This window comes from Heterodontus francisci, chromosome 5, assembly GCF_036365525.1.
Source record: "Heterodontus francisci isolate sHetFra1 chromosome 5, sHetFra1.hap1, whole genome shotgun sequence".
NCBI lineage: Eukaryota > Metazoa > Chordata > Chondrichthyes > Heterodontiformes > Heterodontidae > Heterodontus > Heterodontus francisci.
In genome coordinates, this window is record NC_090375.1 from 79,271,692 (window position 1) to 79,284,921 (window position 13,230).

At 43.3% G+C, this 13,230-nt stretch overlaps 1 protein-coding gene across 3 annotated transcripts in view; it reads left to right on the top strand.

Annotated features, from left to right (window-relative positions):
* Positions 1–1,337: 1,337 nt before the first annotated feature.
* snx16 (sorting nexin 16) overlaps positions 1,338–13,230 on the top strand; it is a 53,468-nt gene continuing 41,575 nt past the window's right edge. Inside the window, exons 1-2 of one of the 3 annotated variants that reach the window (XM_068031673.1) lie at positions 1,338–1,427; positions 3,675–4,091. In XM_068031673.1, coding sequence (XP_067887774.1) covers positions 3,711–4,091 — 381 coding nt within the window. In that variant the 5' untranslated portion in view covers positions 1,338–1,427; positions 3,675–3,710. Of the gene's footprint in view, positions 1,428–1,459; positions 1,715–3,674; positions 4,092–13,230 lie in introns of those variants that run through there. The other 2 variants (XM_068031674.1, XM_068031671.1) reach the window with 2 other exon arrangements.

Sequence of the window (13,230 nt, forward strand, 5' to 3'; positions counted from 1 at the left end):
CTGGGTTGTACAATTTCCCATGACCATTACCATGCCCTGGTTCCCCACAACTACAGTGCTTCCATATTCCTTCCAAGACTGTTAACGTATCCTAATGCTAAATAATCTACTGTTTCCTATTGGTCCCACTTCATAAGCATGAGAAAGGAATTGAGGGATATGCTTATGGGGTTAAACAAAGAGGGATGGGAGGAGGCTCGTTGGAGTATAAAGGTGAAGCATAAATTGCATCTTGGATTAGTTGCACCAAATGGCTGGTTTCTGTGATGTTGATTCTATGTAATTCTTTGTACAGTTGCTCAGCAGCAAAATTGTGCCTCACATGTGATAATCCTCCTGTAGCATAACCCCCACTTATTATAGGAAATTTGCTCATTTAATTAGAGTTGCCAACACACTTCTGGAGGTTTAGTCACACCATTTATTTATTCATTCATGGGATGTGGGTGTCACTGGCTATGAGCATTTATTGCCCACCCCTAATTGCCCTTGAGAAGGTGGTGGTGAGCTGCCTTCTTGAACCGCTGCAGTCCATTTGGGGTAGGTACACCCACAGTGCTGTTAGGAAGGGAGTTCCAGGATTTTGACCCAGCGACAATGAAGGATCGGCGATATAGTTCCAAGTCAGGATGGTGTGTGACTTGGACGGGAACTTGCAGGTGGTGATGTTCCCATGCATCTGCTGCTCTTGTCCTTCGAGGTGGCAGAGGTCGCGGGTTTGGAAGGTGCTGTCGAAGAAGCCTTGGTCCGTTGCTGCAGTGCGTCTTGTAGATGGTACACACTGCTGCCACTGTGCGTCGGTCCAGGCAAGTGGAGAGTAATCCATCTCACTCCTGACTTGTGCCTTGTAGATGGTGGACAGGCTTTGGGGAGTCAGGAGGTGAGCTACTCGCCGCAGGATTCCTAGCCTCTGACCTGCTCTTGTAGCCACAGTATTTATATGACTACTCCAGTTCAGTTTCTATTCAATGGTAGCCCCTAGGATGTCGATAGTGATCTGCTGCCTACAACCATCCCACTCAGTCAATCCTTTTTTCCCCATCTCCAATATTTTTACAATAAAGAGAAACATTCAAAGAAAATTTAAAAAAACACATTTTTCATATCCCCAGGTGCACGTAGCAGTGTCCAGATTGTTCTGTAATTCCTAGAGACTCCAGGACAGTTCTGGAGGATTGGCAACTCTGTCATGACTGTATCTTTTACTCAATGTATGCAATACTAATCCTTCGAGTAGGAGTTTCCCAGTTCGCAACCGGAGCCTGCAGGTCACATGGTGAATGGAGCCGCACGCTTCTCAACGTGCTGTCTGTTTGTGGAACAGCCGTCGGCGACGTGTTGACGCAGCAGGGAGTGAGAAGTAGGAGGTGGTTGTTGGAGCCTGTTGAGTTTTTTTGGGGGATAGACGGGGGTATTTGTCCGTAGTGGTAAGTGCAATGGGTTTCGGTACTGCCCTCCCGATCGTGACTGATTGCAGGGAGGATGGTGGTGGTGTGCAGGGTTTATTGCACTGGGGATTGCGCTCCTGTTGCAGTCTCAGCGCGTGACCCTGTTTGTTTGCCATCAGCTGCTGCTTCCTGCACCGGGCCGCGCGTGCTGCGGCTCCCGGGCAACGTTCTGTCTGGGGGGGTCGGAGGTCGCCGCGGCCTGGGACGGCCACACCAAGTGAGCTGCTCGATACCCAGAGTGACCGAAACGCGTGAATGAGATGGAGGTGGGTTCGGAAAAGTGGCTTTGCCTCAGGGGATGAACCCAGTTAGTGGGCTCCATTACTGCAGAATGGTATCCAAGGGGTCCCTGATTTAACACCGTCTATTGTACGTTAAATTTATGCGGTTATTGAGTGCACCACGTAGATGGCTTAACATTCATGTAAACACATTTATTACAGCGATTCTACTTGTGTCGCACATTAACGCCCACAGTTACATAAGCTTGTGCAGGTCCTTCGGGTGTGAATGAAATTAATGATCCCATTTACAGGCTGGTCTCATTAACGGGAGAGAAAGTTCGTTTTGTGTTTTCCCCGGACAGTGACTTAACTGAAGCACTTGGATTATGATCAAATGGGGGTGTCTGCACGTGTTTACGGAGCTGTGGGAGGGGTTAATGTTGGTGGTCAAGGGGTTAATGTTGGTCAAGGGGTTGTTCCAGCGTTTGGTACTAAGAGCTTCTCTGCTGAACGGCTTAGTGAGACAATACACTTTGCTACTGAATCATCAATGGCAAGGATGTGGGTTCAATCCCTGCTCTGGGGACTTGAGTACATAATCCAAATTGACACTTCAGTACAGTACTATTGGAGATGTCATTTTTCACACGATCCAGTCTGCCCCTTTTAGGTAGAACTCTCCATGACCTCGCCTCCTTCCCCCTCCTCCAGTCCTACGGCCCTCTGAGATCTCTGCGCGTTCAATTAAGGCTTTTTGTACACCTCTGATTTCCATCGTCCCACTATTGGCTGCCTTGTTTTCAACTGTCTAGGTTCTGAAACTCCCTTCCTAAACTCCATTATTTCGAAGAGGAGCTGAAGAGTTCTCCCTGGTGACAATATTTATCCTCAGTTGACATCACTAAAATAGATCATCTGGTCATTATCTCATTGCTGTTTGTGGAAGCATGCTGTGTATAAACTGACTGCTACATTTCCTAAATTACAACAGTGACTACACTTCAAAAGTAGTTAATTGGCTGTAAAGCACTTTGGAATGTCCTGAGGTGGTGAAAGGCATTCTATAAATGCAAGTTACCTGATCTCCACTCGGGGGATGTGTGTGGTCTGTGTTTGGTTTTTGCACCCTGAATGAGGGAGAAGCAAATTGTTTTGAATTCCTACATCTATTTGGAAAGTATGTGATTGTTGGATAGGTCATGGTCCTGCCTTGCAATGATGGGGACATGGTTAATGACTTGATGCTCATTGCTTTGATTTATATATGAAAAATGGCTAATTGGCAAGTTACTAGAAGACCACTGCACAAGAGGTCAGAATTGGAGGAGTGTGGATATCTTGAAGGGTTGTGGGATTGGAGAGATGGGGAGGGTTGAGACCATGGAGGGATTTGAAAACAAGGATTAAACCTACTGTACAAACCCTAGAGTTTAGACTTGGTTGAAAGGAAGTGGCTCCAAGCTCCATATGGGCTGTTTATTGGCTCAATAAACTGGCACATTGGTTGTTGGGATGTGAAGCAGGGTGGTATTGGCATAGTGAGCCCCAACAGATTTTGTCCACCTTGGTCATTACAGGCCACTGTTTACATATTTCCTCCTATTTCTCTGCATTATTGTCATATGGGAAAGAGGGTAGGGTGAACTGCACAAATGGTGTTGCCTGTCTTTTGGGAGATTTTGAGTAACAGATCATTCCCTGGTTTAAAAACTTTGAGTGCTGACATGCCCAGACTTTGGGCTGTCTGGGTTGAATGCATTGATGAATACTGTGGTATCAGGTCTGATGACATTGATGTCCTGTTTTCTATAACTTCCTCTTCATTGTGGTAAGACTCAAAATCCTAGTTGTCTCCTGGAGGAGAATTGACATGTGCCTATTTTTGCAGCAGAAAAGACTGAGTAGGAGTTTTCATTTATACCTGGCTTGGGCTTGGCAAGGTGTTAATTTTTAATGATTTTTTTAAAAATTGATTTTGTAATTTGCCTCTTATACCTGGCAGGGCAGAACTGGTTCCAGCAAGTTTGCCATTAGAAGGATGACCACTTCATATGTCCCTGTGCCCATACCGGTAGGGAATTCCTCTTCTGGGACAGCTACAAGTAGAAGTCGGAGGAGTTCTTCACTTCACTCTTTGGACAGTGTATCCACTGGCTCAAATTCATCAAAAGGTCATATAGGCGATTTGCATTCTGGTGGATTTAGAAAGACAGTTACCTCTGAACACCTTGCTTCCATAAACTTGACAAATAATAGTCCTTTACTACGAACTAAGCTTAACGGTGCAAACTCATCTATTGAATATTCTTCCAGACCTGTGGAGTCTGAGAAAGAGACTGAATCAGCAAACTGGGAAGAGAGACCTGCTACACCTACTATGTTGGGATATGAAGTTATGGAAGAAAGGGCAAAATTCACAGTAAGCTATACTTGACTTTTATAAATATCCTTGTTTCAACTGCCATTGTGTACTTTGGTGAAATAAGTGGTTCAGTTCATTTGAGGCTTAACCTTTCATATTCCATCTAGTTTTGACATTGGATTCATTTGAGTTACTGTTGTCCCTTTTCCTGCTGACTCGTAAAACCTGCTTGTTTTGTTTTTGCTAGGGTGTCTTCAAAATAATTACCATTGCTTTGACATCCTATAGTTGGTTGTTCATCATACACAGCAGTTCCCCAGGGCTCCCAACCTACTTTGACCTCAATGGGGAATGGGGCAGATGAAAGAAATAGGAACTGAAAGTACTCCTGCTTACACAGGCAGAGCTCATGCTTGTGTAGCTATTGTGTATCTATTTCCAGTTTTTTTCTGATTGCTCATGGTTGGTATGGAAACCATTGCACTGGAGGGTGAGCCAAGTTGGGGCAGCACCTTTTTTTTTTAAAAAGAGGTTTGTGTGTTGACATGTTTGCCTTTTTGGGATTCTGAATTGTTTCAGGCTTTGAATCAATGGGCGAGAGGAGCTTAGGCTAATTTGAAATTTGGACGTCTGTAAGTTTTAAGTTAGAAATTTAACACTGCCATTTTCTATGTAACAACTGTGAGTACACTTCAGAATAGTTAATTATGCAACACTTTGGGAGATCCTGAGGGCATGAAAGGTGCTATAGAAATACCTCTGTTCTGTTTGAGAGGAAAGCAAGAAACTGCAAAACACTTGAAACTCTAACACTGTTATCCCACTTAAAAGTTGCCTCTGGCACAACTAGTGAATAAGTTGTTTGGCATTAGAGGAACTCCTGAGACAAGATTTTCATTTGTTGCCATCAGCCTATAGTGGCAAAATAAATGGAGCACGTGGCAGAATGTGACGTGGCTTGGCTCCCCCAAATAATGTCTGAACTGTCAATCTAACATATAGACCTTCACTAGTCACACTGTGTCGTAACATTAGTTACATTTGACACCGAATGAATAACACAGATGGAAATCTCATGCACATTTTCCCCTTTCTTTGCTCAATTCACTGTTCTATATAAATTGTACATGTTCTACAAACCAGAACAATTGCCTATACAAAGCTGACTCATCTACTGAACTACAAAGGTAAATATAAAAGACATATTTGTGTGTGGAGGGAACTCCTGTGCATACTACGCTTGCGAGAATTAGCTCACATAGACTTTTATTTGAATAATAACTATTGTGATGCCAGCCCATGTTATTCTTATGTTGGTTTTGGAAGATAAAACCCTAAGTGGAGTACTTAGGCAAACACATTATTCAGTTTATACTTTCATTCTACTTGAGGCAGACTAATGTGGACCTCAGTTTAAATGTATAATAAAAGTTAGAGTTAGCTTTGTTCATAGAATAGAAATGGTAGGAGTACAGCAAAATAATTACTCAGTAAGTTTCGAGAGCGCCAAACAATTTTAATTAATGGCTTCTGACAAAAGGTAAAATACAAATGTTAATTTGATATAGTTTGGCAAGTAGCAAGAATAGAAATATAAACTGTGAAGCATCAAATCTCTAATCACAGTCTGTTGCAAGTGAAGATTTTACATTGGTTTTAACTTTACTGTTGGTACTTTTCTTTCTACAAAAATACAGTGGGGGCTTAAATTATCAAAAACAAACCAGATAATGGAAGTTGGCCAATAATCAAGACTCCCGTAATACATAATATGATTTATTTGAATTAGGTAACCAAGTTCCTGTTAAGTGCAGATAAGACCCACTTTAAAAAAAAAGATATTCTTGAAATAAGTGTTGGGATACTAATGTAATAATCTCCTGGGCTGAAGATGACGACTTAGAATCATAGCATAGTACAGTACAGAAGGAGGCCATTCAGCCCATCGAGTCTCCGCCAACTATTTCAAAGAGCAGTCCAGTTCCCTGTCTTCTGCTGAAGTTTTAGAGCTGTTTTAACTGTAACTTATACAGGTACTGCATGGAGAGATAACTACTTGTCTTATTGGATCAATAAAGTACTGCATTTTGCTAAAACAAGACTAATATCATTCTCAGTTATCATTCACCCAGCTTATGCAAAAGTAAGCCCCTCCTTGCACTAGTTTTTTCAAGTAATGGGAATGCAAATAACTGAAGGTCATTTGTATTCACTATGTTTTCCGTGCATTTCAGATGATAGTTGGGTAGATCTGTGGTGTATGCATTTTAATCACTATGCAAAATAAACTAAACTGAGTAAAATTTACTTCATGCTCACTATTTTGAATTTCACCCACTAGATTTAGCTTTGTAGAGAGCTTCCTCGTTTTCTGTTTCTATTAAAGTATTCCTTTATCTTTGTCCTATTGCTTTGATTCGTATTGTACTGTTTTCTAATAAATCTTGTGTGTGTCATTGTTTATTAAGAGATATAAATGTCTGATATAACTATTTATGATAACCCTATTTTTTTTTTGGTGTTTTTTGGTTCTGTCAAATCTAAACTGATACCCATGTTCCCAAGAAGAAAATTCCTAATCAATATTAATTCGTAGAATTTGTAACTCCTGTACATTTTCTGCAAAAGTGTTTTGAGTCTACTCTTTGAAATACATATATATAAGAATTGGTCTCAGACTGCTTTGGAAATTTGTTGATACCAATTTTTGGGAGGATATGGGTGTGAGATGTGAGATGTTAAAGAAAATTGCGAAAGACTACCGAATGATAATTAAAGGATGACTGGGCAGGCAGATGGATGGTAGGTGAAGTTTACTGTAAAAAAAAATAAATCAACTAATGTTGAAAATGTCGAAAGGAAATATGCCTTAATAGGTAGGATTATAAATGAAAGAGAGGAGCAGAAGACTTTGCTGTATAGCAACACTGATCATTAAAGGTACAGTGCAACTGCATAGAAGAGTAGGAGTAGGCCATTTGGCCCTTTGAGCCTGCTGCGCCATTCAATACGATCATGGCTGATCATCCAAACTCAGTAACCTGTTACCGCTTTCTCCCCATATTCCTTGATCCCATTAGCCCCAAGAACTATATCTAACTCTTTTTTGCGTATATTTAATGATTTGGCCTCAACTGCTTTCCGTGATAGTGAATTCCACAGGTTCACTACTCCCTGGGTGAAGAAATCTCTCCTCGTCTCAGTCCTAAATGGCTTACCCCTTACCCTTAGCCTGTGACCCCTGGTCCTGGGCTCCCCCGCCATCGGGAGCATCCTTCCTGCATTTAGTCTGTCCAGTCCTGTTCGAATTTTGTAGGTTTCTGTGAGATCCCCTCTCATTCTTCTAAACTCTAGCGAGTACAAGCCTAATCGACCCAAACTCTCTTCCTACGTCAGTCCTGCCATCCCAGGAATCAGTCTGGTGAACCTTCGCTGCACTTCCTCCATAGCAAAAACATCCCTCCTCAGATAAGGAGACCAAAACTGCACACAATACTTCAGATGTGGTCTCAACAAAGTCTTGTATAATTGCAGCAAGACATCCTTGCTCCTGTACTCGAATCCTGTCACTTTGAAGGCCATACCATTTGCCTTCTTAACTGCCTGCTGCACCTGCATGCTTCTTTTCAGCGACTGGTGCACAAGGACACCCAGGTCTCTCTGCACCTCCCCCTTTCCCAATCTATCACCGTTCAGATAATCTGACTTTCTGTTTTTGCCACCAAACTGGATAACCTCACATTTATCCACATTATACAGCATCTGCCATGTATTTGCCCACTCATTCAACCTGTCCAAATCACACTGGAGCTTCTCTGCATCCTCCTCACAGCTCACACTCCCACCCAGCTTTGTGTCGTCTGAAAACTTGGATATATTACATTTAATTCTCTCATCTTCTTTCTTTTGGGCCTCCTTATCTCGAGAGACAATGGATACGCGCCTGGAGGTGGTCAGTGGTTTGTGAAGCAGCGCCTGGAGTGGCTATAAAGGCCAATTCTGGAGTGACAGGCTCTTCCACAGGTGCTGCAGAGAAATTTGTTTGTTGGGGCTGTTGCACAGTTGGCTCTCCCCTTGCGCCTCTGTCTTTTTTCCTGCCAACTACTAAGTCTCTTCGACTCGCCACAATTTAGCCCTGTCTTTATGGCTGCCCGCCAGCTCTGGCGAATGCTGGCAACTGACTCCCACGACTTGTGATCAATGTCACACGATTTCATGTCGCGTTTGCAGACGTCTTTATAACGGAGACATGGACGGCCGGTGGGTCTGATACCAGTGGCGAGCTCACTGTACAATGTGTCTTTGGGGATCCTGCCATCTTCCATGCGGCTCACATGGCCAAGCCATCTCAAGCGCCGCTGACTCAGTAGTGTGTATAAGCTGGGGATGTTGGCCGTTTCAAGGACTTCTGTGTTGGAGATATAGTCCTGCCACCTGATGCCAAGTATTCTCCGAAGGCAGCGAAGATGGAATGAATTGAGACGTCGCTCTTGGCTGGCATACGTTGTCCAGGCCTCGCTGCCGTAGAGCAAGGTACTGAGGACACAGGCCTGATGCACTCGGACTTTTGTGTTCCGTGTCAGTGCGCCATTTTCCCACACTCTCTTGGCCAGTCTGAACATAGCAGTGGAAGCCTTACCCATGCGCTTGTTGATTTCTGCATCTAGAGACAGGTTACTGGTGATAGTTGAGCCTAGGTAGGTGAACTCTTGAACCACTTCCAGAGCGTGGTCGCCAATATTGATGGATGGAGCATTTCTGACATCCTGCCCCATGATGTTCGTTTTCTTGAGGCTGATGGTTAGGCCAAATTCATTGCAGGCAGACGCAAACCTGTCGATGAGACTCTGCAGGCATTCTTCAGTGTGAGATGTTAAAGCAGCATCGTCAGCAAAGAGGAGTTCTCTGATGAGGACTTTCCGTACTTTGGACTTCGCTCTTAGACGGGCAAGGTTGAACAACCTGCCCCCTGATCTTGTGTGGAGGAAAATTCCTTCTTCAGAGGATTTGAACGCATGTGAAAGCAGCAGGGAGAAGAAAATCCCAAAAAGTGTGGGTGCGAGAACACAGCCCTGTTTCACACCACTCAGGATAGGAAAGGGCTCTGATGAGGAGCCACCATGTTGAATTGTGCCTTTCATATTGTCATGGAATGAGGTGATGATACTTAGTAGCTTTGGTGGACATCCGATCTTTTCTAGTAGTCTGAAGAGTTCTCTCATCTATATCATTATAAGAATTCTCTCATCTATATCATTAATATATATTGTGAATAGCTGGGGTTCTAGCATTGATCCCTGCGGTACCCCAGCTACTCACTGCCTGCCACTCGGAAAAAGACCTGTTTATTCCCTGTCTGCCAACTAGTTCTCTATCCATATCGGTACCTTACCCCCAATCCCATGTGCTTTAATTTTCCACGCTAATCTCTTATTGGGACCTTATCGAAAGCTTTCTGAAAATCCAAATACACCACATCCACCGGTTCTCCGTTATCCTACTAGTTACATGCTCAAAAAATTCCAGTAGATTTGTCAAGGATGATTTCCCTTTTGTAAATCCATGTTGACTTTGTCCGATCCTATCATTGTTTTCCATGTGCTATGCCATTACATCTTTTTTGTAATGGACTCTAGCATAGTGCTGTAATAAAGTCAGACTGAATACTTGGCTTTGATTCTAGAGACATAGAATGAAAAAGCAAGGAGATAGTACTGATTTAGTACAAGACTTAAGTTGCAGTTGGGGTATTGTGGGCAGTTTTGGGAGACCCAGTATGGGAAAGAAAAGAAAGCAAAGGATGTTAAGGGATTAAAGGTTACATTTACAAAGACAAATTTTAGAAGTTCTTTTTAATTACAGCTCAAGGTTAAACGGGGCTCTGATCAAGGCATTCAAGATTATGAAAGATTTTGATAGTGATGGATTATTTCCACTGATTGGGTCCCTGTTGCAGTCTCACTAATCATAAGGAAAAAGGGAGGATTCGAAAAGAATCTGTCACAAAATTTTGCTTAAGCAAACTCCATAAATTAGTTTTAAGAGAATTGGATATTTGCTAAAAAAGAAGTTAAAAGTTAAGGGAATGAGTAGAAGACTGGAATTAGACTAGATGGCTGGTGCAGAAAAACACCCAACGCAGACATGAGGTGACCCGTCGCCTGTTTCTGTGATGTAATGTTCTGATTCTTTACCTGTTCTTTCTAAAGTGCCTGTTAAAATTGATTTTTTTTTTCTCCTCTCTGCACTCATATGCAGACCAACTCTAAAAAGATAAATGTGGTTGAGGTCTGACATCTTTCAGAAAGTAAGGGAACTAGGTAGCAATATCACGGTGCAGATGTATCCTGTTATGTAAATCTTTCTTAACTTCAGTTACTGATCAAATGAAATCCTTTTAATAGTAAGAGAAAACTTTACTGTCCCATGAGCCATACTCTCGGTTTGTAGTTCTGGATTTTTAGTTTTTGGCTTGTACATGTTTACAGATATGAATGTTGATAACTTGATATGGGTGCGATGCTGCTAATTCTCAACTTTGTGATTGGAGCTGTTGGGAAGTAGAGGAACCAATTTGGTACATTTGAATAGGAGTAGAGGAGAAAAATGGGTTTCAAAACAACATAAAGCAATTTCAGAAACTTGGCAACTTTAGCACAATTTTTCTTTTTCACTTGGACGTTAGTAATACGTAGAGGCAAGATTAATATGTATGTGGTTTCAAAAATAGTGTAAGGTTTACTTTAATTGCTGTCAATCAATTTGCAGACTTCTGTTACTTCTGGAATTGAGAATTTTATGGTTTTTGACAATAGCAACTCTTGAACGTGGAATAAGTCGCAAGATAGTTCATAGATAAATAAGGAAAATTGCTGACACAAAAGTATAGGTGGTGACCAAAAGTTTGGACAAAGTTGGTTTTAAGGAGGAGAGAGGGGCAGAGGGTGGCCATTTCAGGGAGTGGGATCTAGATAGCTAAAGGCATGACAACTAATAATGGGACAAAGAGATGCCAGTCAGAGGACCGGAGTTTGTGGATGGCTGTAGAGCATAAGGTGGTTTTACAGAAAGAGAGGGGGAAAGCTATGAAGGGATTTAAACATGATTTTAAATTTGACGCACTGGGGGACCAGCAGTTAACATTGGTCAGCAAGGACAAAGTGCCAGACAAGACAAGTATTACCCCTAAGGGAAAAAGCAGTTTGATTTGGAATGAATGTGAAGCATCCAAAAGCCACGTTGCTTCAGATGAACTGATTGTCTCTTTGAGTGTTTTTCTGTAGCACTACTACTGACCGAGCTGGCTGAGTCCTAAAGGAGATAGCTGTTAGACTGGGTCTGCAGCAGGTGGTGAGGGAGCCAACAAGAGGGAAAAGCCTACTTGACCTCTTCCTCATCAATCTACCTGTCACAGATGCATCTGTTCATATCAGTATTGGTAGGAGTGACCACTGCACAGTCCTTGTGGAGTCCCATCTTCACATTGAGGATACCCTCCATCGTGTTATGTCGCACTACCACCGTGCTGAGTTGGACAGATTTTGAACAGATCTAGCAGTTCATAATTGGGCATCCATGAGGCGCAGTGGGCCATCAACAGCAGCAGAATTGTATTCTACCACAATCTGTAACCTCATGGCCTGGCATATCCCCCACTCTACCATTAGCATCAACCCTGAAGAGTGCAGAAGGGCATGCCAGGAGCAGCACCAGGCATGCCTCAAAATGAGGTGTCAACCTGGTGAAGCTACAACACAGGACTAATGTGCAAAACAGTGAATTTTTTTGAAGCCCTTGAAGCCTCAAGAGCGAAGTGATCCATAATCAATGGATCAGATCTAAGCTCTGCAGTCCTGCCACATCCAATCATCAATGATGTTAGACAATTAAGCAACTAACAGGAGGGGGAGGCTCCACAAATAGCCACATCCTCAATGATGGAGGGAGCCCAGTACATCAGTGCCAAAAAACAAGGCTGAAGCATTTGCAGCCAGAAATGTCGAGTGGATAATCCATCTCTGTCCCCTCCTGAGGTTCCCAGCATCACAGATGTCAGACTTCAGCCAATTCGATTCACTCCATGTGATATGAAGAAACGACTGAAGGCACTGGATACTGCAAAGGCTATGAGCCCTGACAAAATTTCATCAATCGTACTGAAGACTTGTGCTCCAGAACTGGCTGCACCCCTAGCCAAGTTGGTCCAGCACAGCTACAACACTGGCTACCCAACAATGTGGAAAATTGCCCAGGTATGTCCTGTCCACAAAAAGCAGGAAAATCCAACCTGGCCAATTACCACCCCATCAGTCTACTCTCGATCATCAGCAAAGCGATGGAAGGTATTGTGAACAGTGTTATCAAGTGGCAGTTACTCAACAGGAACCTGCTCACTGACGCCAGTTTGGGTTTTGCCAGGGCCACTTGGCTCATGGCCTCATTACAGCCTCAGTCCAAACATGGGCAAAAGGGCTGAACTCGAGATGAAGTGACAGTGACTGCCCTTGACATCAAGGCAACATTTGACTGAGTGTGGCATTAAGGAGCCCTAGCAAAACTGGAGTCAATGGGAATCAAGGGGAAAAATTTTCCACTGGTTGGAGTCATACCTGGCACAAAGGAAGATGGTTGTGGTTGTTGGAGTTCAGTCATCTCAGTCCCAGGACATCACTGTGGGAGTTCTTCAGGGTAGTGTCCTAGGCCCAACCGTCTTCAGCTGCATCATCAATGACCTTCCCTCCATCATAAGGGCAGACATGGGGATGCTTGCTAATGATTGCAATGTTCAGCATCATTCGTGACTCCTCAGATACCAAAGAGGTCCGTGACCATATGCAGCAAGACCTGGACAACATTCAAGCTTGGGCTGATAAATGGCAAGTAACATTCGTGCCACACAAGTGCCAGGCAGTGACTATCTCCAACAAAAGAGAATCCAACCATCTCCCCCTGACATTGAATGACATTATCATCGCTGAATCCCCAACTATCAACATCCTGGGGGTTACCATTGACCAGAAACTGAGCTGGATCAGCCATATAAGTACTGTGGCTACAAGAGCAGGTCAGAGGCTGGGAATTGTGCAGCGAGTAACTCGCCTGTCTCCCGAATGCCTGTCCATCATCTACAAGGCACAGGTCAGGAGTGTGATGGAATACTCTCCACTTGCCTGGATGGTTGCAGCTCCAACAACAC